The following is a 27,605-nucleotide window of genomic DNA, read 5'->3' as shown; positions in this document are numbered from 1 at the left end:
TGGCAACCATGGATACCAGGATCGGGATGAGGAGGCCATGCATACCAGGATCGGGATGAGGAGGCCATGCATACCAGGATCGGGATGAGGAGGCCATGCATACCAGGATCGGGATGAGGAGGCCATGCATACCAGGATCGGGATGAGGAGCAGTGCATATCGGGATGAGGAGGCCATGCATACCAGGATCGGGATGAGGAGGCCATGCATACCAGGATCGGGATGAGGAGGCCATGCATACCAGGATCGGGATGAGGAGGCCATGCATACCAGGATCGGGATGAGGAGGCCATGCATACCAGGATCGGTATGAGGAGGCCATGCATACCAGGATCGGGATGAGGAGCCGTGCATACCAGGATCGGGATGAGGAGCCGTGCATACCAGGATAGGGATGAGGAGGCGTGCATACCAGGATAGGGATGAGGAGCAGTGCATACCAGGATCGGGATGAGGAGCAGTGCATACCAGGATCGGGATGAGGAGGCCATACATACCAGGATCGGGATGAGGAGGCCATGCATACCAGGATCGGGATGAGGAGGCCATGCATACCAGGATCGGGATGAGGAGGCGTGCATACCAGGATAGGGATGACGAGGCGTGCATACCAGGATCGGGATGAGGAGCAGTGCATACCAGGATCGGGATGAGGAGGCCATGCATACCAGGATCGGGATGAGGCCATGCATACCAGGATCGGGATGAGGCCATGCATACCAGGATCGGGATGAGGAGGCCATGCATACCAGGATCGGGATGAGGAGGCCATGCATACCAGGATCGGGATGAGGAGGCCATGCATACCAGGATCGGGATGAGGAGGCCATGCATACCAGGATCGGTATGAGGAGGCCATGCATACCAGGATCGGGATGAGGAGCCGTGCATACCAGGATCGGGATGAGGAGCCGTGCATACCAGGATAGGGATGAGGAGGCGTGCATACCAGGATAGGGATGAGGAGCAGTGCATACCAGGATCGGGATGAGGAGCAGTGCATACCAGGATCGGGATGAGGAGGCCATACATACCAGGATCGGGATGAGGAGGCCATGCATACCAGGATCGGGATGAGGAGGCCATGCATACCAGGATCGGGATGAGGAGGCGTGCATACCAGGATAGGGATGACGAGGCGTGCATACCAGGATCGGGATGAGGAGCAGTGCATACCAGGATCGGGATGAGGAGGCCATGCATACCAGGATCGGGATGAGGCCATGCATACCAGGATCGGGATGAGGCCATGCATACCAGGATCGGGATGAGGAGGCCATGCATACCAGGATCGGGATGAGGAGGCCATGCATACCAGGATCGGGATGAGGAGGCCATGCATACCAGGATCGGGATGAGGAGGCCATGCATACCAGGATAGGGATGAGGAGGCCATGCATACCAGGATCGGGATGAGGAGGCCATGCATACCAGGATCGGGATGAGGAGGCCATGCATACCAGGATCGGGATGAGGAGGCCATGCATACCAGGATCGGGATGAGGAGGCCATGCATACCAGGATCGGGATGAGGAGGCCATGCATACCAGGATCGGGATGAGGAGGCCATGCATACCAGGATCGGAATGAGGAGCCATGCATACCAGGATCGGGATGAGGAGCAGTGCATACCAGGATCGGGATGAGGAGCCGCGCATACGAGGATCGGGATGAGGAGCCGCGCATTCCAGGATCGGGATGAGGAGCCGCGCATACCAGGATCGGGATGAGGAGCCGCGCATACCAGAATCGGGATGAGGAGCCGCGCATACCAGGATCGGGATGAGGAGGCGCGCATACCAGGATCGGGATGAGGAGGCCATGCATACCGGATCCTTTATTTCCCAAAGGTAAAAATATAGATGCAGGAGAGTTTCTTGGACATATGGCGGACGACTGCCGTTTCGTGCCTTCCTGGACTATTAAGGGTCCTGGAATGGGTAACGGCTGTCGTCCATGTATCCCCCCCCCCCCCCCCAAAAAAAAAAAACTCTTCTGCATCTATGTTTTAACCTTTGTGAAACAAAGGATCATTCAGGGGACGGGAAGTGCCCCCTTTCTGATTCTTTTTGGTAAAGTTTTGCTTTTGTGTTTTGGTGTTGCACCCAACATCACAATTTTCTGGTGAAAAAAACATATCCATAAGTAGCAGGACACTGGGGCTGAGTAGGATGTTTAGTGCCAGATTCTTTGCTATTCCCCAATTTTGAGACTGGTCTTTTATAATACTGGGGTTTTAAATGGAACCTGTCACCAGGCTTAGCCGATATGAGATACGGCCATCACCTTTCAGGGATTATCTACAGCATTCTATAATGCTATAGATAAGCCCCCTGATCCGACCTGCAAGAGAAGAAAAATATTTTTTATTATACTCACCTGCAGGGTGGTCCGGTATGATGGGTGCCACAGGTCTGGTGCCTCCCATCTTCTTATGATCGCTGCTCTCCTGCTTCTTCATGGCTCCCCGACATCGCGCTCCTGCACAGGCGTACTTCTCTGCCTTGTTGAGGGAAGAGCAAAGTACCGCAGTGCGCAGGCGCTGGGCCTCTCTGACCTTTCCCGGCAGCTGCGCACTGCAGGACTTTCCTCTGTCCTCAACAGGGCAGAGAAGTACGCCTGCGCAGGAGCGCGATGCGGGGAACCATAAAGCAACAGGAGGGCGGCGTCACAAGAAGATGGGAGGCGCCAGACCCGGACCTGCGACACCCATCGAACCGGACCGCCCTGCAGGCGAGTATAATAAAACTTCTTTTTCTCTTGCAGATCAGATCAGGGGCTTATACACAGCATTATAGAATGTTGTAGATAAGCCCTGAAAGGCGGTGGCTGTACCGGCCAAACCTGTTGACAGGTTCGTTTAAGGAACACAATAGCTTATGAATGTACCTTTCCCATTAGTGTGCAGGTTAAAAGAGTAGTTTGTCGTTAGAGGGAGTAGCTGCAGTGGAGCACACAGGAAGTTACAGGCATTTGAAGGGCGGACAGTTGTCACCCAGGCACCTCTGCACTTTATTCTGTGCTCTCACTGCAAGCTGCACACCTATCGGTGCCTACATGAATTAGTACACAGGGCCCTCAGCAAGACAGAGCTACACCTGTGATGAATCTGTCACATTTTAAACATTAGATGGTAAACTGCGCATTAACCATCAGGAAATTAATCTGTACATTAAAAAAAATTACATTATATTATCTTCTCCAAAAAGTGAACAATGACTTGCTTTTAGCAATAAATAAGACACAAAAGCATAAGAATTGTGTTTTCTAAAAGACAGCTCTTTTCTCAGTATCTACACTGTTCATTGCAGCATCCAACACTGCCATCTACTGGCAAATAATAGTTAACCCACAATCAGATACTTTATTTCTTTTTTAAACTATTGAAAATAAAGTCACTTTTCATACACAGACAAATGTAAGGGCTTACTCACAAGATAGTTTTTCCTCTGTGGATGGTCAGTTTTGAAATATGGACAAAAAAAAAAGGCTGATTGGTCCCTTTTATCACATACCAGTTAAAAGATCTAATCAGCCTTTTTTTTTTTTTAAACTGATCCATGAGACAAACTGAAAAAAAAAAACTCAGTGCATGTCCTATTCGGATTTAATTTTCTGGATCAGTCTTGGCTATTCAATACTACAAGGTAATAATAAAACAGAAGACTTTTTTTTGTCTTGCAGATGCAAAAACAGAAGTGTACATGTATACTTGCCTGGTCTTTGAGAGGTGCTGCAGACAAAATCTGCTTTAAGAGGCAGGAATATTTCAGAAATCGATATAAAGCCTCTGGACGGAGTGTTAGAATTGCCATGGGAATTGGGTTTCTTCTGAGGGCCTTCGCTCTTCAGTTTATTTATCTCCGCAAGCATTGCGGCTCTTTTTTCAGCTATACAGTATGGGGGAAAAAAAAAAAAGAACCAATTTGATAACATACATAAGAGTCACAGGCACATTCATGGAACTTTTTTTTGTGCTTTATGTATAAAAAATAATGCAATACACAAACCATTTCTGCAACATGAACTATGACACAAATGCACAAAATTAAATGGACTAGTTATTAAATACTTTAATATTGTACGAGACAAGAAATAAAAATAAGTGTGAAAGAGCTGTGTTTGATTTGTAGCCCAGACAAATGCACCAGGGTATTGAAGCCTAGACGCACATGTTCAGGAGCCGCATCTCCTCTGCATACACTAATGTTCGTGCTCCAAGGCCATTAACCAGGTGCAACAGCATTTTTCCCCCAGTCCTTAGAGTTGTGCAATAATAATAATGATTACATATTTGTTGTAATTTTTTTAAAGTTTTTTACCTTTTTTATGCAAATTTAAAGCATTTTTTTTTCCATTGCATTTTTACAGGCTCCCTACTGAGGGCTTTAGGGGAAAAAATATACTCAAAAAAAAAAAAAAAAAAACTGTTCCACAGCATCTAAACATACAGTGACCATGAGTTCTCATCAAATCACACTTTGCTTGAGCTGTAAATGGGAATGTATCTGTCAGCAAGTTTTGCTACCTCCTCTGATAGCAGCATGATGTAGGCAAAGAGAAGCTGAATCCAACGATGTATCACTTACCGTATATACTCGACTATAAGCCGACCCAAGTATAAGCACACCCCCTTAATTTTGCCACAAAAAAAACTGTGAAAACTTAATGACTCTAGTAAAAGGCTAGGGTGGAAAGTGCAGCAGCTACCGGTAAATTTCAAAAATAAAAATAGATACCAATAAAAGTCAAATTAATTGAGAGATCAGTAGGTTAAGTGTTTTTTTAATATCTATATTGAATCAGGAGCCCCATATAATGCTCCATAAAGTTTATGATGGGCCCCATTACATGCTCCATATTAAAATATACCCCATATAATGCTGCACAAATGTTGATTATGACCCCATAAGATGCTCCATACAGACATTTGCCCCATACAATGCTGCACAAATGCTGATTATGGCCCCATAAGATGATATGATCATATGAACTCGAGCCTGGGAACTTTTCAGAATATTTTCCCACGCTCATAAGAGGACATCCAGCAGAGGGCGCATCACCGTGACTCGAGGTTACTACAGGTCATTCCCCTGCATTCCATTCATTCACCGGGTTTTTACAGCCACAAGCACAGCTGCATTAGGAGAGCTCCTGGGTGTAAAATGATTTAACCCCTTCAGATGGATTTACAGCGTGGGACATGACTGAACAACGGAAGATATGGCATATTGTTGTTTGCTTTGTTTAACTTTGTTTCAGGTGACAAGGGTATTCAGGTGGATTAAGAGTATAATAAAATATTACAACAACCTGTGTCTTTATTTCATTAAAACACTTTGTAATAATGTGTGTTTTATTACCCATTTCGTACTACTGGATTAATACTGGATAGGTGTCATAATTAATGCCTCTCCATTATTACGATAATCTGGTTTAATGTCACCTTACAATAGCAAGGTGACATTAACTCTTCATTACCCCATATCCCACTGCTACACAGGAGTGGGAAGAGAATGGCCAAGTGCCAGAATAGGCGCATCTTACAGATGTGCCTTTTCTGGGTTGGCTGGGGCAGATGTTTTTAGTTGGGGGTGGGGACAGGGGGTGAAGGGGTGGCCAATAACCATGGACCCTCTCCAAGCTATTAATATCTGCCCTCAGTCACTGGCTTTTCCACTCCGGCGGAGAAAATTGCACGGGAGCCCACGCCAATTTTATCCGAGATTTAACCCTTTAATTTAATAGGTAGAGCCACCAAAATTTAACCCAAGACACTTCTTACATTACTAAAGAGGAATATGTAATAAAAGAAGGGATAGGAGATGGTTTACTGTATGTCTCATATCATGTCGGGTTTTGGAAGGAGATAGAAAAAGCCGGCAATTGAATTACCGGCTTTTATGCTATCTAGCGCTGTATGAAATATTAATATATATATTTTGTATATGTGTCTCACATATATATACATATACATATATATATATATATATATATATATATATATATATATATATATATATATATACACACATATATATATATATATATATATATATACACACATATATACACACACACACAGTATATATGTTTTAACGAATATTTGAGCCTGTGGATCCATTGTATGTCCGCTTTGCAAGCCTGTGAGAAAATCTCGCAGTACAGATGCCATACGGATTACATACGGAGGATGACATGCGCAAAATACGCTGCCACACCCTGCCTACGGATGACTTACGGATCACTATTTTGGGGACATTTGTGTGTATTACGGCCGTAAAAAAAATGGACCGTATTTTCATACGCTGAGTGTGACGCTGGCCTTAATCTGTTAGCGATAAATCCTTCACAGTTAGTAAACAACGTCAGGCACTTTGGCAAGTGACATCTCCTGATGTCTTCAGATTACGGAGCAAAAACCTGTTAAGATTCACTTCAAGGCTATGTGCACACGTTCAGGAATTTTCAAGTTTTTTTTTTTCCCCGCTATAAAACCGTGATAAAACCGCGGAAAAACGCATACATTAAGCATCCTATCATTAGAATGCATTCCAAATTTTTTGTGCACATGTTTTTTTTCCACGGAGGAATCACATTCTGGAAAAAAAATGCAGCATGTTCATTCTTTGTGCGGAATCGGGGGATTCCGCACACATAGGAATGCATTGATCCGCTTACTTTCCGCATGGGGCTATGCCCACCATGCGGTAAGTAAGTGGATCATGTGCAGTTGGTACCCAGGGTGGAGGAGAGGAGACTCTCCTCCAGGCCCTGGGAACCACATAATTGTTAAAAAAAAAAAAAATTTGTGATATTCTCACCTTCCGGCGTCCCCAGCATCCTTCCTGCTCCTCGCGACGCTCCCGTTCCCAGTGATGCTTTGCGGCAATGACCTGTGATGATGTAGCGGTCTCGCGAGACCGCTACATCATTGCAGCTAGGCATTATTGGGAACGGGAGCATCACAAGGAACGGGAAGGCTGCCGGGGACGCTGGAAGGTGAGAATATCAGGATTCTTTATTATTTTTAACGTTCTATCTTTTTACTATTGATGCTGTATAGGCAGCAACAAGAGTAAAAAGTTGGTCACACTTGTCAAACACTATGATTGACAAGTGTGACCAACGTGTCAGTTTTCCAAGCGATGCAACAGATTGCTTGGAAAACGCTAGAATTTTGCAAGCTAATTAAAACGCTAGTGTTAGCGGGAAAACGCATGCCAATTCCGCATGCGTTTTTCCTGCAGCAGGAGTTGCGGAATTTCCGCGGCAATTCCGGACGTGTGCACATAGCCTAAATGCAGATATTCTACACAAAAACACAGGAGAAAAAAAATGCAGTTTACACTAAATGGGAACATGGCTTCATGACAGGAGGCATTTTCGGTTTTGCTCCCCTTCTTCCCAGAGCCACAACGTTTGTTATTATTCCGTCAATATGGCCATGTGAGGACTTGTTTTTTGCGGGACGAGTTGTACTTTTGAACGACACCATTGGTTTTACCATGTGGTGTACTGGAAAATGGGAAAAAAGTTCCAAGTGCGGTGAAACTGCAAAAAAAGTGCAATCCCACACTTCTGTTTTGTTTAGCTTTTTCTAGGTTCACTAAGGCTATGTGCACATGTTCAGGAATGTCTGTAGAATTTTCCAGAGCAAAACCAGACTCCCTGCGCAGGAAATCCGCTTGCGGTTTATTTTGCAGATTTTTTCCCCGGAGCTTCCCAATGCAATAATACAGCGGCAAAACTGCAAAAAATGCGCAAAATTAATGAGCACGCTGCGTTTAAAAAAAAAAACGAAAAATTCTGAACGTGTGCACATAGCCTAAATGCTAAAACTGACCTGCCATTATGATTCTTCAGGTCATTATGCGTTCATAGACACCAAACATGTTCTTTACCCATGTGGTGAAAAAAACTCCAAACCTTGTAAAAAAAAAAAAAAAATTGCACAATTTTCCGATACCCGTAGCGTTTCCATTTTTTGTGATCTGGGGTTGGGTAAGGGCTTATTTTTTGCACGTCGAGCTGACATTTTTAATTATACCATATTGGTGCAGATACGTTCTTTTGATCGCCCGTTATTGCATTTTAATGCAATGTCGTAGCGACCAAAAAAAAAGTATTTCTGACGTTTTGAGTTTTTTTCTCGCTACACTGTTTAGCGAAGAGGTTAATCCTTTTCTAATTGATAGATTGGGTGATTCTGAAAGGGGCGATAACAAATATGTGTATTTTTTTGTTGTTTTATTTTGAATGGGGAAAAAGGAACGTGATTTGAACCTTTAGTTTTCTTTTTTATACACTTTTTATTTTATTTTTTTACTTTTGGCATGCTTCAATAGTCTCCATGGGAGGCTAGAAGCTGCCACAACTCGATCGGCCCTGCTACATAGACGCAATGATCAGATCGCCTCTATATAGCAGAATTACTCACTTGCTATGAGCACTGACCACCGGGTGGCGCTCTTAGCAGGCAGGCAGTGACAGCCACAGAGGTCTCCAGGAGATCTCTGGTTGTCATGCCAACGAACCAGTGACTCATGATCATGTGACGGGGGGCACCGGTGGGCGGATTTCCGGGCCGATGGCTGGAAGGACTTGCTAAATGCAACTGACAGCGCCATTTAACGGGTTAATAGCTGTGGGTGAATCGCAATTCCACTCGTGACTATTCCGGGTACATGTCAGCTGTTCAAAATAGCTGACATGTCCCTGGAAAGATGTGGGCTCACCGCCAGAGGGAGGGACATCGGTGTACTATTACGCCTTATGTCGGAAAGGGGTTAAAGCACCACTCCACCACTTTAGCGCCGGATCTGTTTTTTTAAAAAATTCGCTGGATTGTGCCCGATGTGTGAAAGGGGCCTAAGTTTCCATTTGTGGCAATGTTCCAAAAGACTCAAACAGGCATGATTCACTTTGGTAAATTTTTTTTTTTTTTTTTGGAAAACCGAAGAGAGCTTATACTCCCCTCCAGTGCCGTGTCTCCTGCAGCTCGTATTATGTTCTGTCAAGTCAACCCTGCAGCCGATAAGTGGTTGCTAATTAACTGCTTCACTCTTTCGTTTTGGATGAAACTGAAATTAAGAAGTTAGAAGTACTGCTGCTCTCACAACCTGTAGATGTCAGTGACATCTGAAGGAAGTGAGGGTGAAGCGGCCATTAGTAGCCACTGATTAGCTGCAGGGCTCATGCGACCTAAAGGACTTACAAGCTCCGGAGCTGATGTCTTTTGAACAACGGTAGCTCCGGAAGGTACACACAGTTTTCGCTTTACGTGGGGGAATATAGTAATTAAGAATTCTTTCGGAGAAAGATATCTATACACTGTGTTCCAAATTATTATGCAAATTGGATTTAAGTGTCATCAAGATTTAATTGTTTTGTATTTCAAATAAACTCATGGATGGCATTGTGTCTCAGGGCTCAATGGATCACTGAAATCAATCTTAAACACATGTGATAATTAGTTTTCCAGGTGATTCTAATTAAAAGGAAAACTACTTAAAAATGATGTTCCACATTATTAAGCAGGCCACAGGTTTCAAGCAATATGGGAAATAAAAAGGATCTCTCTGCTGCTGAAAAGCGTTAAATAGTGCAATGCCTTGGACATGGTATGAAAACATTAGATATTCCACGAAAACTTAAGAGTGGTCATCATATTATGAAGAGATTTGTGACTGAAACAGAGCACAGACAGAGTTCATGCAGATAAAAGGCATAATGAGGAAGGTTTCTGCCAGACAAATTCATGGGATTAAGAGAGCAGCTGCCAAAATACCATTACAAAGCAGCAAACAGTTATTTGAAGCTGCTGGTGCCTCTGGAGTTCCTCGAACCTCAAGGAGTAGGATCCTTCAAAGGCTTGCTGTGGTGCATAAACCCAATATTCAGCCACCCTTAAACAGTGTTCACAAGCAGAAATGGTTAAAGTGGGCCCAGACATACATGAACACTAATTTCCAAATAGTCTTGTTTACTGATGAGTGTCAAGCAACCCTGGATGGTCCAGATGGATGGAGTAGTGGATGGTTGGTGGATTGCCACTATGTCCCAACAAGGCTGCGACGTCAGCAAGGAGGTGGAGGAGTCACATTTTGGGCCAGAATCACGGGGGAAACAGCTGGTAGGACGCTTTAAGGTTCCTGAAGGCGTGAAAATGACCTCTGCAAAGTATTTAGAGTTTCTGACTGACAACTTTCTTTCATGGTCTAAAAAGCAGAAACGTGCCTTCAGGAGCAAAATCATCTTCATGCTGACAATGCCCCATCTCATGCTGCAAAGAATACCTCTGAGTCATTGGCTGCTATGGGCATAAAAGGAGATAAACTCATGGTGTGGCCACCATCTTCCCCTGACCTCAACTCTATAGAGAACCTTAGGAGTATCATGAAGCAAAAGATCTATGAGGGTGGGAGGCAGTTCACATCAACACAGCAGCTCTGGGAGGCGATTCTGACTTCATGCAAAGAAATACAAGCAGAAACTCTCCAAAGACTCACAAGTTCAATGGATGCAAGAATTGTGAAGGTGATATCAAAGAAGGGTTCCTATGTTAACATGTAACTTGGCCTGTTAGGATTTTTTGGAGTTAAATAGCTTTTTTGTTCAGTGAATGTGACCTCCTAATGCTGCAAATTCCACAAATGAGCATTTTCAGTTCTTTAAAACAGATCAAATGTTTAGAAATTCTACTGTGCCTAATAATTTTGAACAGTGCATTTTGAGTTTTTATTTATTGTGGAGATTATACTGTTACAGTATCATTGGGAGGTTTCTTCAATAAAAATCGATGTATAATCTAACGGGTGATGACTTATTAGACTGACTGTCATTTGCACCGACCATTTAGGAAAATCCGAGAAAAATATCAATTGCATAATAATTTGGAACACAGTGTAATCTGTCCTATGAGATAAACGTATGGCAGGGAGCAAATAGCGGTTCTGATCTCTGTTCCTCCTTTCTAAGGGCAGGCTTGAATAGAATGGCATGGCCAGGTCAGAGAACCACTGCCTCTCGATTCATTTTCTATAGGACTGACAGATGGCAGTACAGATTCAAAATTTAAGAGACACCTACTATACACAAAAAACTAAAAACATTAGGTGGTCTGCCTTTGTGACACATGCCATCTAATGTTTAATGGAATCCAACCACCCCAGGCTGGGTAGAGACAACCAGAAAGATTACCAACTGGAAGCCCATCTGACCCACAGAACTAGCTTCAACATGTCCTTTTCTTCAAACCATGTAGCAGCTTTTCTGAGATATATGTGAGGGAGAGCCAGGGCCTTAGTCGTAGCTGAGATTAGCAAGTCTTGCTTGCCCTGGTCTCCCGTCACATGCAGATTATGTCCCATGGTCAATGTACTTGCCTCTCTATCCTTTGCACTGTCAGGGTCTTTTCTCTGTTGCCCAAGGTCCCCTCAGGTCGTTGGCGCAAAGACACAGTTCAGTTGCAACTTGAAACGTAAAGCTTTACTTCCTTCTTTGCACAGCGCATCCTTAACAGACACAGCATTTGCATAGGGTTCCTTACGACTCACATTTTCCACTTTCCCTGCACTCTTGCCTTGATCCTTCAGTACGTGCCCGGGTCGCACCGCCTCTTGTGCTAACGTAGCGTCCTTCTTGTCCAGACTCACTGTGTCACCCTGGATCTGAGGGCGTCAGCCCATGAGATGATCTGCCACATGTTGAGTGACCTACGTCCTCGTACTGCTGTGGACCCGCTGCTACTTCTGCTTCACCACTGCTGTACCCTGTGCTGGTTTAGCTACACTTCTGTCCACTGAACCCGATAGCTACGTCCTTCACTTAAACATTATGGGGCTGCTGGAAAGCTCGGGCTCAAAGCCCACCCGAGGTGTACAGGCTCCCTAGCCCCTCTGAACTAACTAGGAAACTGTTCCTGCCTTATCCCCAGTTAACCCTTCCTACAGTTAACTATTTACACAAATTATTATTATAGGCCCCAGCTAGTGGGCCGAATAGTGAACTATGTTTATCACTGTATGCTAGAAAAAAAAAACAAAAAATTATATAAAAATATATATATATATATATATATATATATATATATATATATATATATATATATATATATATATATATATATATATATATATATATATAGATAGATAGATATATACACACACATATATAGATACACATACCGTACATACTCGAATATAAGCCGAGATTTTCAGCCCATTTTTTGGGGGCCGAAAGTCACCCTCTCGGCTTATACTCGAGTCATGCCCGGGGGTCGGCACGGGAGGGGGAGCGGGGGCTGTGTAATTATACTTACCTGCTCCCGGCGCGGTCCCTGCTTCTTCCAGCGTTGCATCTTCTTCCTGTATTGAGCGGTCACATGGCACCGCTCATATACAGTAATGAATATGTGGCTCCACCCCCATAGCGGTGGAGCCGCATATTCATTACTGTATATGAGCGGTGACGCTGCCCGCTCAATACAGGAAGAAGATGCAGCGCTGGAAGAAGCAGGGACGCAGCGCCAGGACCAGGTAAGTATACGGGGAGGGGGAGCGCTGCGCTGCGCGATAGTCAACTGCTCCTCGGTCCGGGTGTCGATCTGTCTTCAGCAGTGACGCTCAGGTGAGAGGGCGCGGTGACGTAGTCAGTACGCGCCCTCTGCTAAATGTCAGTGCCGAAGACGGAGCAGGAGCAGGAGACAGTGCCGGGGTCCTGAGCGAAGACAGGTGAGTATGTGATTTTTTTTTCTTTTATGGCAGCCACAGCATATGGGGCAAGTGATTGTGCAGAGCATCTTATGGGGCCATACTTGTGCAGCATTATATGGGGCAAGTAGCTGTGCAGAGCATCTTATGGGGCCATACTTGTGCAGCACTATATGGGGCAAGTGGCTGTGCAGAGCATCTTATGGGGCCATAACACTTGTGCAGCATTATATGGGGCAAGTAGCTGTGCGGAGCATCTGTATGGGGCCATAACACTTGTGCAGCACTATATGGGGCAAGTGACTGTACGGAGCATCTTATGGGGCCATAACACTTGTGCAGCACTATATAGGGCAAATAGCTCTATGGAGCATCTTATGAGGCCCTTATTACCCTTTATGCAGCATTATATGGGACATATTTTAATATGGAGCATCTAATGGGGCCCATCAAACTTTATGGAGCATTATATGGGGCTCCTGATTCAATATGGATATTCAAAAACACTTAACCTACTGATGTCTCAATTCATTTTACTTTTATTTGTATCTATTTTTGCTTTTGAAATTTACCGGTAGCTGCTGCATTTTCCACCCTAGGCTTATACTCGAGTCATTAAGTTTTCTCAGTTTTTTGTGGCAAAATTAGGGGGGGTCGGATTATACTCGGGTCGGCTTATAGTCGAGTATATACGGTACTTAGTTTTTACATAAAGGTAACATTTACATAGAGGGAGGGAGTAGGTCCCGGTATACCCCTTATATATACATGCAGCTCTAGCTTACATGTGTAAAAAAATTAGACTTCAATCACTGTTTACACGAAAAGATAACTTCCTTAAAGCCGTTGTTAAGTCACGAATTCATGTAGGGATAGCCTAGTATACAAACTTCCAACTAGTACTCTTAGCTATATTGGTGTATTCTCTACATTGTGCTTTCATTTAGGGATACATTTTAACAATAAAAGTGTTTAGAGGATACATTTTTCGTACATATATGTCACGATGCATTTTTTCTATACATTTATAGAAACCCCAAAACAAAATGGCAAAATGCCGGTTTACAATAATGAAAAGAGAGGTCCCTCAACATACAATATTGATTGGATCGATATTGAACACAAATGTTGTATGTTGGAACCATAACTATATGGAAAGTTGGTAATTAATTACAAATAGCGACTATCAGACAACTGAGCAAGTGCTGACTGTGAAAGGAACGCAGTGATTGGCTGGATATTCCAGCTTCACTGCCAATCGCTGCAGCCATGATAAACAGGGGCTGCATTCAGCGTACAGTGGCCCCCTGCAGCATATTGATAGATGAATTCATGGCATTTTGGGGAATCACTACTTACTTGATACTAGCAGTAAACGCTCAGCTTCTGCTTCAGTTTGGGATCCTTTTCCATGTTCTTCATCTATGCAGCAATTCAGAGCCTGGCTGGCCTGATGAATTACAGTTTGCTGCAGGCTGATCTCATTACTCAGCATCTACATAATAATACAAGTGGAGAAGTTCATCTGCGTGTCCAAAATTATGTAGCACAAACGCTCTATTTTGCTTTGAAAAAAACAAAAAAAAAAAAATCCCCAAAATTGTATAATATAAATAGGAACGTCCCAAGGGGGTACCTGTTCACATCAAGACCAACATCTTACAAGTATTCTTGAGGCAAAAAAAAGATGGACACAGTCTATTCCAGCCATCCCCAATATATGTTTCTATGCCAGCACAATACCTTCACCTAGACTGGTAACATAAGACGCAAGCCACCCAGAACACCAACACCCACGCAGACTAAACAAGTGATGGGTGCACTTTTGGAATGTAAACTTGGGCATTTTTATAATTTGGTGACAAAGGCATTTTTTTTTCTTTTTTGTGGAATCTTATTGCAAAACTAACAAGGCTGCTGCGTATACCGTGCTCACATGAAATGCTCTTGTATCAGGCCTCCGCCTTTTCCAGAATTCATGAAGAATGAAGTTCATCATGTTTTTTCACAGATTACTAGCCAGAAAAGGAAATTAAAACACCAGTAACAATACCTTCATTTTTTGCTTGATGTTAAGAGGCCGTGGAGATGCATTCCTTTTGTCCTCGACGCGAGAAGACACATCTTCTTTACGGACAATTTTCTGCACTACTGGAGGACGATCAGACTCCTTGAATCTTTGTGATCTGTATGCGTCAATGCTGAATGGAAACAATAGACAGGCCAGATATTTGCATTTTGCACAGGGCATTAATTGTTCTTTTGTCCTTTAATAAATAAACACATGTATATTATATACACACACACAGTGTATGTATAAAGTACCTATATAGAAGATTTGGGTTTTCCTCTTCATCCAGAACACTCTCCTGGAATTCTGCAGCGTCCTCACTGGCTGAAGTTTGGAACGTCACCGATTTTGGGCTGTCACAGACTTTACTACTGTCTGCTGCCATGCTGGATTTTGAGAGTAAGGCCTAAATAATAAACAAAGTTGGTGAATTGCAGACAGTTCATTAGTAAAACATCAGGAGGAATAGTTAAATGCTACTTAAACATACTTCTGGACTTCCAACGCCAACTGTCTCTGCTAAAGGAGCGAGCAAAGACATAGAAGAAATGTTAAAAGCATCGTCCCCGTCATCTCTTTCTCCATCACTTTCCCCATCATCACAGGCTTTTTCCATTTGTTTTGATGAACTTTCTTCAAAGGTATCATCATCATCCACATCTTCCAAAGCATCACTAAATATGCTGGTGATCACTTCTGAACTGTTTATCTCATCAATATCACCATCTACACTCATTTCAACCTCATTCGTCACTTCAACTGTTAGGAAGAGAAAACAAATAATCTAAGCAACCAAATGAAAAGATGAAGATCGATCTTGCCGTCACTATGGAATGGTATAGCTCCTAGCTATAGTCATCTCTATGCACAGGCTTATAATATAATAATAATAATAATTTTTATTTATATAGCGCCAACATATTCCGCAGCGCTTTACAAATTATAGAGGGGACTTGTACAGACAATAGACATTACAGCATAACAGAAATACAGTTCAAAACAGATACCAGGAGGAATGAGGACCCTGCTCGCAAGCTTACAAACTATGAGGAAAAGGGGAGGCTTTATAAGCTTCTATAACACAAGCGCCATCATCTATAGTAGCTTCACCGGTCACTACACTTCAAACTTATCTAATCTGTAGCTTTTCTCTAGCAAGATTTTAAAGGATTCCAACAATTATGTTACTATTCAAGAATCTCCCTAAGATTAAGGTTTATAGGTAAGGAAATATTTCTAGTGTTGAAAATTTGTTGGGCCATTTCTTTGACACTTTGCATTTTCTCAGCACATCACTTAGCGATACTGAAAACTATTAGTGGTTTATTTTCTATGTTGTGTCACTTGCAGGAAATGTGTATTTGTGTAAAATATGCTCTATTCACACTGGTGTAATGGCTTGCATTTTTACAGCGGCTAAATGATGTAACAGCTGGTCCAGTTTAATGGCTCCCACTTAATAGCATAAGTTTTGTGGGAAGATGGCTGAAAAAGCTAGAAGATACTCTACCTTCTTAATAATCTCTGTACCTAAGGCCACGTTCACATTAGCGTTTCTGTGCACAGCGTATGATCCGCATGCGTCCATATCTTTAACATGGTGTACGCAGGAACATGCGTTTGCATGTGGATGCACACGCATGCATCGCTTCGCGGTGTGCGGTGAACGCAACATGTTGCAATTTTTTGGCGTCAAAAAGACGCATTACTGTCTATGGGAATGCATTGGTACGCAAAAACATGTGTACACATGCGTTTGATACACATGCGTAATTCAGTCTACGCATGTCCATGAAATATTGTCACCACCTCCACCATGCGCATAAAAACAGCAGACGCATGCCAGAACGCATTTAGACGCATGCACATTAGCTTTTTTTGTGTGTCATGCATAAGATGATGCGGAGGCGTAAGCATGCGTTTGCGCATGCAGATGCTGCACACAGAAACGCTAATGTGAACCTAGCCTAAGTCCAACAATAGCTTACAGCACCCCCTCTACACAGAAAAGGACTTTATACGTCAAGGTGGATTGCATGAGAGGAGTTGAATTACTGGGCAGTACATAAATGTTGGTAGAATCATAATCTGTGCTATACTACCGTTATTCTTTCATACGGTGCTAACAAAGCATTAAGTTATGAAAACTAACCTTTCTTTCCACCAACTTTCGCATCCACGTGTGGTTTAGACTTCTCTATAGACACAGAGGATTGTTGTATGGTTTTCCCAGGGCTGTGAAGATGCTCAGTCATTTGATATTGCACTGCACCTGAGGGATTTTACAATAAATTAAAACAATCAACGGAGAAGTTTTACTTCACTCTGCCTGAATTACAACCTACCAGCTATGCACACCACAGGGATCCTCTGCAATCATGAGAATGGGGGGCAGTTTCCCTTTTTTGAATGAAGTAGTTGAACATGACTATTGTTTAGGACTGACAGAGTAATGCTGTCCGCTACTGAAATTGCATGTAAAAGTTTGGGCACCCCTGGTCAAAATTACTGTTATTGTGAACAGTTAATCACGCTGAACGAAGAAATGATGTCTAAAAGGCCTAAAGTTAAAGATGACACATTTCCTTTGTATTTTAGGCAAATAATTATTTATATACACTGCTGCTTCTCACGAAATTAGAGCAAAAGTTACTTTCAGTTCTTCAATACAAAAAGTGAAACTCGTATATTAGATAAGTCATTACAAACAGAACAATCTATTTCAAGTGTTTATTTCTGTTAATGTTGATGATTATGGGTTACAGCCAATGAAAACCCAAAGGTCGTTATCTCCGTAAATTAGAATACTTTATAACACCAGCGGTTCCATTATGTAATCATTATGGAGCACCTCCTCTTAGCGCTTTCTATTGTTCAGTCCCTGTTTTTCCTCTCAGAAAGTTATGAAAAATTGACAACAGGTATAACCAACATGTTATCAATGTGCTCCCGGTGAATCAGTGCTTGCCAATACCAGACTGTGTGGGACACGAACCAAATGGTACCACCTCCTTGTCAAGGTTTTCAAATGTTTCTAGTCACAATAATGGAGGAATGAAACAACACACAGGTCTAAGGAAATGGGCCCAGAAATATTACTTGGAGAGGTCAATTATTTGCTAAGTCAGGGAAGCTACCACAGCAAAACGCTATGGCGCACAGTCAGACATTGACACCAACGTCGTAAATTTAGGCCTCCCTGCACGGAGTACTGAATTGTAGGATGTAAATCTACACTTCTGAGTGGGGATGTGGTCAATAGCGGTTTCATCTTACTTTATTAGAGAACAGAGGAGCTACACAAGTACAGACGGAAACTAAGCACAATTCAAAGAATAAATGAACGGTATAGCAATAGCAAAGCTACAAAAGTGGTTGTATTTATATTACTTCTGCTGGAGCTAGTCGGCCTTACAAGTCAACCACCCAGTCATGCATCATTACCTGTATTACTTTTCTCTGGTGTAACGGGGAACCTTTCAGCTACAGGATGGGAAATTACATCTGGCTTGGGTGGTTTGCTAGAGGTTGAAGGATGAACCTGCTTTTCCAACGATAAAGATGGTAGAAAAACACAATATATTTGCACTTCTATAAACGATGTATAAAGAGATACAAAAATAATACATTTAGAAACATTCCAATATTTCCAATTTGGTAACAAAACACATTGATCTTTATATAAGGATAACACTGAAGGAACACAAGTCACTCATGTATAGTAAGATATTCAATACCTTTGGTTTTCATTAGCAACAAATGCATAACCTGCTTCTTTGGTATTGCTAACCTATATGCATCCTTATTTGATACAACTGCAGACTTTTCAGAAAAGGAAATGAAGGGATTTTCATAGCCTGAATTTTCTTATCGACTAAGGATAGGGCTTCAATGTTTGATTGGTCTAAAGCCTCACACCGGCACAGACTTGCCCATACACCGTGTGCACAACGCTTTGGCAAGTGAGTATCTTCACCATATCATTTTGGAACAGATTTTAGAAACCAAGTGTAATGAGGAAGGGTGAGGCCTAAGGATACAACAACACCCTTTATCAAGATGTGCAGAATTATTAGGCAGCATGGTTTCCGCAGGCAAAAAAAGATTTAACTGAATCTGAAAGGTCAAAAACGTATTAAAAGTTCTTACAGAGGGATACAGCACTCTTTGAAATTGCTAAGATTTTGAGGTGCGATCACAGAACCATCAAAAGTTTGGTTGCAAAGAGTCGACAGGCTACCAAAAAACATGTCGAGGGAAAAAAAAAAAAGATGCACATTAACTTACAAAGATTTGAGAAGTATCAAATACCTGACGACTACTGAACAGTCAGAGTGAGAGAGTGACTTGTCAGACCAGATGGAAGGACCCATGGCTGTATCTCCACATCGACTCAGATGCCAGCAAGGTGTAGGTGAGGTACTGCTATGTCCGGGTATTATTAAAGAAGCACTCCTCCCAAAGGGTTTATGCTCTTAATATATTGCAATCATGTTATATAGCACTGTGTACATACAATTGCTCATTTTGCCCTTCTACCCATCTAATACTTCTATTTTCTCTGCTCAGTGTAGAAACATGAAGTCTCTTCTACCCTTATAAATCATTCCTCTGTTCACCTCCTGACTCAGCTATTCCCTCCTCCCCCTGCCAGGGACTTTTGCAGTGACTGATGCAGGAAAATTAGAAGGATTCAAGCTAGTCCGTTTTTAATCACGTGATGTCATAAACTAATGGAAAAGAGAAGAACTGGTTAGAAAGGTAAAATGAGGAATTGTAAGTACATAGTGATGTGAATATATTAAGAGGATAAACACTTTGAAGGGAGGAGAGCGTCTTTAAAGATAAGCAACTTGGTAAACTGAAAATCAATTCCCAAATCTCTTGCCAGTTTTTACGACACATTTTCTTCCAGCAGAGGTACAGAAAAATTTGTTTACATCTGTCAAGAAACCCATGATTTTTATGCCGAACAATGCTCCATCGCTTACAGATGAAAAGCCCTTACCTAAACCCTACTGAGAACTTGTCGGCCTTCTTCACGGGAGATTTACAGGGAAGAAAAACAGTACACCTCTCTAAACACTGTCTGGGAGACGGTGGTTGGCGCTATCCAAAAAAGTGTTCGTCAACAGATTAGGAAACTGACAGACTCCATAGTTTAAGGCTTATGACTTACTGAAATCTAGGGTGGCTATATTGGTCACCAAAATATCTCTTGAAATGTATCTTCGTAAATTTTGGGTAGTTTGGTTATTCTCACTACCAAAATAAACATTTCTTGAGATGGGAAAACATTTTTTATTTAATTGCATAATAATTTTGCACACAAAAAATGTTTCCTAATAATTATACACACAGATATTCTATCTAAGAAACAAAAGTGTGTGTGTGTGTGTGAGATACATATTTTGTGGCTGTAGCTGCGATGGTGCAGATGCCAGTCCCGGAGATGGATAGATAGATAGATATCTCCGGGACTGGCATCTGCACCATCTCAGCTACAGCCACAAAATTTTGCACACATCTGGACCCCGAGAGCGTCATAGGCTATGTCGTGAGACGAAATTTTAACCCCGCGCGTTCCAATTCACCAAACAATTTTGCCCCGATCTACATAAATGGAGAAAGTGAAAGGAAAAGTGTTGGAGGCAAATTGACAGCTGCCAGATGTGAACAAGGGGGACTTAAAGAGTGAGAGCGATGGCGCCAAAGAGTATATACTGTACAGCTGCTAAGGTGGGGCCCCGACATGGGATACTCACCACACACGGGGATATGAACACACACAAAATGCACCACACACTACCACGTGCTTGAACACATATACCACCCTCAGCACACATTTCACCACACATACACCAACCTCGCCACATAAAAGTCGAAACACAAAAGTTGCCCCGCGCAAAATTCGCCACATGCAAAACTCGCCACATGCAAAACCAGGCTCACGCAAAACTCGCCACATGTGCAAAACTCACCTCATGGAAAACTCGCCACATGCAAAACTTGCACACGCGGAAAAATTGCCACATGCACAAAAGTTGCCTCACAAAAAACTTGCACGTACTCAAAACGCACCACACATAAAACTCGCCAAGCGCAAAACTTGCTGCACACAACTTACTAAACTAACCTGTCACATGCAACTCGACACACAAAAAGTTGCTACACGCATGTCGCCACACACAACTTGACACATGAAACTCGCCCTAAAACACACACAAGTCTGGTATTATCCTTCAAAAATAAAAATCTGATTAATAAGCAGACAAACTACAAGAGCAACAAATGTACCATATAGGAAATACAGCAGCTGTCAGTCACATGACCGGTCTATTATGTGTATGTGTGAGCTAATATATACTGCCAGGGGGGAGGGCTTCTGTTGGCTGGGGATTTATCAGGCTGCCAATAGCAACCAATCACAGCTCAGCTTCAATTTTGCTACAGTTAATTAATCTGAGCTCTGATTGGTAAATATAGGCAACAAAGGACATTCTCAGTATAACAAAGCTTGTGTGAGGTAATAGCATGTCAGTTAGGGTGTGTTGGTGGAAAGGCTGATGTCAGTCACATTACCTCTATGTGAGAGGATATAGAAACTGCCAGTTACAGACTATTTTTACCACAATAATGCCTCTTAAGAAAATGAATTCCATGGCACGAATGTCAGCTGATGCGAAAAGAAAAGCTGCATTACGGGCCAATCAAAAATGTGAAGACCGAGAAACAAGGCTGACACACATGAGAACAGCAGCTGCTTCATCAAGAGCCAATGAACTTTCTGAGCAGAGGGAAGCGAGGCTTGAAAACAAGAGCTGCTTCCTCAAGGGGCAATGAACTTTCGGAGGAGAGGGAAGCGAGGCTTGCAGACATGAAAACAAGAGCTGCTTCCTCAAGGGCCAGTTAACTTTCTGAGGAGAGGGAGTTTTGTGGTTTTTGTGTGCAGAATACATTTTTGTTAAGACATTCTATTTTGCCAACAGCAGTTATTAACTCGGGCGAAGCCGGGTAGTACAGCTAGTAAATAATAAAAAATAAGAATTGCCTAATTATTATAATTGTATATATAGTGTACAGGTGATTGAGTTTGGTACTGCAAAGTTGTCTCATTTTATTCTTTTCGGACCATAAGACGCACCCCAAATTTTCAGAATAAAAATAAGGGGAAAAAAAATGTTTCAAATGGCGGTACGTCTTACAGTCCGAATTCAGCTTACCAGTGAAGGGATCGGCACAGGTGGAGAAGTGGTCACAGGGGTCTTTCGGTGGTCCAGGCTGGTGTGTTGGCCTCCAGGAAATCCCATCCCAGGCTGGTGCTCTGTGCTTGGGCAGGGGTGGAGGCTCTGTGCTTCGGGGTAGTGGCTGTGCTCCGGGGCAGGGGCTGTGCTCCGCTCCAGAACAGTGGCTGTGCTCCGGGGCAGGGGCTGTGCTCCGGAACAGTGGCTGGGCTCCGGAACAGTGGCTGGGCTCCGGAACAGTGGCTGGGCTCCGGAACAGTGGCTGGGCTCCGGAACAGTGGCTGTGCTGCGGGGCAGGGGCTGTGCTGCGGGGCAGGGGCAGCAGCTCTCTGGGCTCAGTGAGGGCTCCGACGGCATTTCGTCAAAGCCCGGTGGCCCCCCGCTCATCCGTTAATGGCATGGCCATGTTGCGGTGGCCTCCGAGAACATGGGCGCCGGGAAAATGGCCGCCGGCTGGCGCACGCTCAGATTCAGATCTTGTTGCCGAGATCTCGCCCCGAGATCTCGGGAGACGAGATCTCGTTGACGAGATTTGAATCTGAGCGTGCGCCGGCCCAGCGGCCATTTTCCCTGCGCCCATGTTCTCGGAGGCCACCGCAACATGCCATTAACGGATGAGCGGGGGACCACAGGGCTTTTTTTCGAAATGCCGTCGGAGCCCCCACTGAGCCCAGAGAGCTGCTGCCACAGCCCCGCAGCACAGCCCCTGCCCGCAGCACAGCCACACCAGCATGGGAAGGGAGGCTGCATCGGGACCGCCGCCGCTGCCGCATGATTTGTAAGTATATTGCGACTACAAAACGCACCCCCATTTTCCCCTAACATTTTTTGGGAAAAAAAGTGCGTCTTGTAGTCCGAAAAATACGGTAAATAGCACAAAAGTGTCACCCTTTACTTTTCTCCACAATTTCTCCATGATGAACATGTGTTGGTAAATTATGACATAAGAAATTACCAGTTGCGGCTCCTGCGGTTTTGTTTTAGTCGTATCTTCCTTGTCTGCATTCCACACTCTGCCTTTATCAAACCTGCTACGAAGAGCTGCAAGTTCTCGCTCACGTTCCTTTTGAATTAACAGCACAAAATAATAAAGTGTCAAGTTAGTAGAAGTACAAGTTTGTAGTAAACACAATGGCATATGTGACAAACGATTGCGGTAGAAAATAAACACCTGCTTCTGCTGCTGTGTTAGGCTAGCAGTACTGGAGACATCATTTTGCTTCAGCAGCCTTTCTTGGATACTCCTTGTATTCGGAGTCAACACTGCAGACTTTAGGGCAAGATTTGTTGGTGCAGGGCTACGTTCTTGACACTTCTCTCCAAAACGCTCCAGGAATGATTTAATTCCAGGCCCACCTGTAACACAGTGGGAACTACTTGTTACGTTCTAGGCGACAGATGATGAGAATATGGGTTTAGTGTGGCACAGTGGTAATTTAACACATTAAACTCGTTGTATAATGTAAGCAACAGAACTCCCTTTAGGCAGGAAGATTAACAAATACATTCTATTAGGAGAGTTGCAAGTTGTTGTTTTTTTTAATGAAAAAAAAAAAAGTCAAAAAACAAAACACACAAGCAAGCCAACTTTGTTATAGTTGTAGCTTCCTTTTTATAATCAAACATTGAGTCCAAAGTCATCTTTGATTCTGTCAGCATCAGGCGACTGTGAGCTGTATGATCACAGCTGCCACCTGCTACGTATGGCGATGCTACCCTGTTTCCCTGAAAATGAGACACAGTCTTATATTATTTTTTGCTCCGAAAGTTGCACCATGTCTTATTTTCGGGGGTGGGGGTGGGGGTCTTATTTTCTTAAGAAAAAGAATTGACAAATTTTTTTTGATAAAAAAAATTAGCATTTATTAACATACACTTGTATGCTGAACAGTAGTCATCACAAAACAGTAGAATCAAATAAACTGTGAATCGAATCATGAATATCTTGTTACTACCGTATAATTACGGTATTTCCATGTACAACATGTAAAACAACGAACAATGGTTCATTTACTCATCTTAATATTTAATAACACAAAACAAGATTTATTCAATGACAACCATGCCATCATCTTCTGGAACATCATCATAACAATCCAAATTCTGAAGTTCCTGTGGAATTTCTTGTGACTCCATATCTTTCAGAATCATTGGCCCATATCTCTCATGTATAGCAATAGCACTGTCCTTAAAGGGAAGGTACCGCGTTTGTAGGTCATTAATAAATCACTGTAATGTAGCATAACATGCTGCTATAAGCAAGTTTGAAATGCATGTGAAACAGATTTCATGTGTTATATGAGTTTAAAGAAGGCACTGGGGGCTGACATCTTGGTTTTGCAGCAGTAGCAGGGCACTATCAGTGTCAGATTACGGCACCCCATGGACATAAGAGATAATAGACCGGCGCTGACCCCATCTGTAACATTGCAGCAGCATTAGCAGTGAGCTGGGCACGCCTCTGTGGGCTGCACAATTCACTGCTGTAGGTGTGACTAGCTGCCATTTTATTATAGCCCTGTGCTCTCTATCGCAGGAGAGAAGCGCTCACTGCTCCTCTGTACTCCAGGCAGGCACACATCCTCTGCTCCTCACACACTGCCCTGTGTGCTTCTCCTGCTGTGTCTCCGCCTCCCCCTCACACACAGTCCCTGTGATCTCTGGTAAGCTGCACTCACAGCCTGCAGAGAGGGAGGTGACACCTGGAGAGAGAGAGCAGGGCAGCTGACAGGACAGGGATTAAGATGGGGGAAGGGGGATGGCAAGAATGTTATTCACAAAATATGCTGCGGAGCCCACTGTGTTCTGCTCCTCTGTAAACAAGCTGTGCCTCTGATGCAGTAACTGCTGGCGATAGCAGGTCACAGGGCAGTCACACACAAAATGGTGCTGCCCTGTGATGCTGCTCTTCATTCTGCCCCAGGGATATTAGACCACCCAAAAGGGGAGGGAAATGGTGATGTCAGCAGTTACTGCCCCAATTTTGCTCCTGGTAAATCTTACTATAGCTGCTTGAGGTCTAAAATGGAAAATGCCCCCCCTAGTGGTAAATATGTATATTTGTAGAAAAATATATAATATTTTTCATATAGAAATGTTCGCAAACCGTGCATTAATACATTTCAATTACTATTTTAAGCTTAATTTCACAAAAAAACAAAATACAAGAAAACTGGTGGCACCTTCCCTTTAAATGAGCACTTCTTGTCAAGGTAGCACTCGTAGTGCATTTGCAATGCAAGTGTCAGTGATTTTCTCCCATAAATTCTTCACCCAAGTAACAATCGCTGGCAATTTAGGTTTCACAAACTTTCCACGTTGATTTCTCTCCATTCTATTTTCAATGTAGTCATTGATTTTCACACGCAAATTGTCCTTGAATGGCTTGTTAATGGCGGTACCAAGAGACTGGAGATAAGCTGATATTCCTGCAGGAATCATTATTTGATCTATTTTTCTCTCATGATGGAAGTTCTTCATGTCTTTGGCTCGGTGTGTGCTGGCTGCATCCCAGATCAGCATTCCTCTTTGGCTCCCTCGCATAACAAGCGGCAGCATTAAATCGACCCACTTCCTTATAACTGCTTGTGTGGCCCAGGCTTTTTTAGTTTCAAAAATATAAATGCCTGAAACACGTTCAATCTGGTCTTTCTTGCCCTTTGAAATGAGTAAAGGTGGGACTTTAGTGCTATCCAGACGCATCGCCGAAATACAGGTAACACGTGCACTTTCATAAGCAGTGGAGGGAACGTACACTGAGGAGGCACCTCATTGTTCAATTGTTGTTTGAGATGCTTGGCCCATAAACACTGCAGTTTCATCCATGGCAATCATGTCAGAAAGATTGTATTTAGAGAAGTCAGCGTCATCAACAAAGGTCTTGAATGCAAATGTGCGTTCAATAATTTCAGCATCTTCCAGCCTAAAGAGTGTTGTGGATCTTCTCAAAGACAGTTCAGTTCGTTGAAGGAAGTTATCCAGCCAGTGTTGTGATGCCTTGAACTCTTCAGGGGCAATTTCAAACTGCGGTGCCATTGCAAGGGCAAATTCTTGAATCTGAGCCCTAGTCACAACCAATGTCTTTGCTCTCCTGTCAGCAACCCACTCACAGATCAGGTCTTCCAGCTCGGAATATAATGGTTGCCGACCAGATCCAACCTTGCGCTTTTTAGCATTTCCGCGGTCCACTTGTTGACTGAGGTTACCGTAATCTGCTCGCCATTTTTGGACCATTTGGACACAACATTTTCTCTTTGCAAAATTCAGTAAGATTTTTGCCCCAAGATTCTTCCACGATTCCTTTTTTGTACTCGACGGAATAGCGCTTTTTTTTTAGCGCTCATGTCTAGGAGTAAAAATATACCGTATCACCATTAGTTACGGTATTTCTTTTGCAGTACGGTACTTTACAGTAGACCGTTCAGCAGGAAAGCAGACAACAAATCAAAGTAACACTACGGTACGGTACTGTAATTGCCTGACTCCCACACAGGGCCACAAAACATAAGGGCTCTAAAATGGCTCCCACACACTTTCTGGACACTGTACCGCTACCGTAACAATTACCCACAGCAGTTCCTTTACCATAGGAGCCCCATCATCATTTTGCAGCCCCAAATATTCCCATCATCCCATTGCAGCCCTCATCATCCCTTTACAGTCCCCAAAACAGCACCCCCATCATTCTACAGTACAGTATTGCAGCCTCCCATCATCCCACATCAGCCTCCCATCATCCTAGTATCCCACTGCTGCCTCCCATCATCCCGGTATCCCACTGCTGCCTCCCATCATCCCGGTATCCCACTGCAGCCTCCCATCATCCCGGTATCCCACTGCAGCCTCCCATCATCCCGGTTTCCCACTGCAGCCTCCCATCATCCCGGTTTCCCACTGCAGCCTCCCATCATCCCGGTATCCCACTGCTGCCTCCCATCATCCCGGTATCCCACTGCAGCCTCCCATCATCCCGGTATCCCACTGCTGCCTCCCATCATCCCGGTATCCCAATGCTGCCTCCCATCATGCCGGTATCCCAATGCTGCCTCCCATCATCCCGGTATCCCACTGCAGCCTCCCGTGTGTACCGTACACACACACACTTTCTTACTGGTTTCCTCCGCGGTGCTGCTTTCAGTGCTTTGATGGTGCAGGAGCCCTGGGCCAATCAGAGGGCAGGAACAATCAGAGGCTATGGATGACGTGAGCTGGCCCATGGTTCCTGCGCTGTGATTGGTTCATGGGCAGAGATCGGCACACAGCTCCGAGGCTGTGATTAACTCCTGCGAACAGCGCGGCTGCAGTGGCAGGCATCGGAGAGCACCCGACAGCGGGAACGAGACAACTGCATGCCCCATGCACAGAACAAAGTATGCCTTATTTTTTTTAATTTTTTTTTTTTTTTTTGGGGGGGGGGGGGCGCCTTATATTAGCAGGCACAGTGTTCCCCCAAGCATGCCTTAATGCCTTACTTTCGGGGTGGGGGGGAGGCCCTATTTATGGGGAAACACAGTATATATACACAGGATTATACAGAGCTTCTTAGAAATAGATTAAAAGGGCTGTACAACAGGGTGG

At 43.6% G+C, this 27,605-nt stretch overlaps 1 protein-coding gene across 3 annotated transcripts in view; it reads right to left on the bottom strand.

Moving 5' to 3' along the window:
* The window catches only part of ANLN (anillin, actin binding protein), a 118,200-nt gene that overhangs the window by 34,040 nt on the left and 56,555 nt on the right, over positions 1-27,605 (bottom strand). For 2 of the 3 annotated variants that reach the window (XM_069730227.1, XM_069730225.1), the window contains exons 6-14: positions 23,200-23,384; positions 22,984-23,091; positions 18,229-18,328; positions 16,937-17,056; positions 15,275-15,543; positions 15,039-15,190; positions 14,767-14,914; positions 14,073-14,208; positions 3,717-3,890 (exon numbers count right to left, since the gene is read on the bottom strand). In XM_069730227.1, the coding sequence (XP_069586328.1) occupies positions 3,717-3,890; positions 14,073-14,208; positions 14,767-14,914; positions 15,039-15,190; positions 15,275-15,543; positions 16,937-17,056; positions 18,229-18,328; positions 22,984-23,091; positions 23,200-23,384 (1,392 nt within the window). The remainder of the gene's footprint in view (positions 1-3,716; positions 3,891-14,072; positions 14,209-14,766; positions 14,915-15,038; positions 15,191-15,274; positions 15,544-16,936; positions 17,057-18,228; positions 18,329-22,983; positions 23,092-23,199; positions 23,385-27,605) is intronic. The other variant, XM_069730226.1, reaches the window with a different exon arrangement.

Source organism: Ranitomeya imitator, chromosome 6 (assembly GCF_032444005.1).
Source record: "Ranitomeya imitator isolate aRanImi1 chromosome 6, aRanImi1.pri, whole genome shotgun sequence".
Classification (NCBI taxonomy): Eukaryota; Metazoa; Chordata; class Amphibia; order Anura; family Dendrobatidae; genus Ranitomeya; species Ranitomeya imitator.
This window is presented reverse-complemented; position numbering and strand designations above follow the sequence as displayed.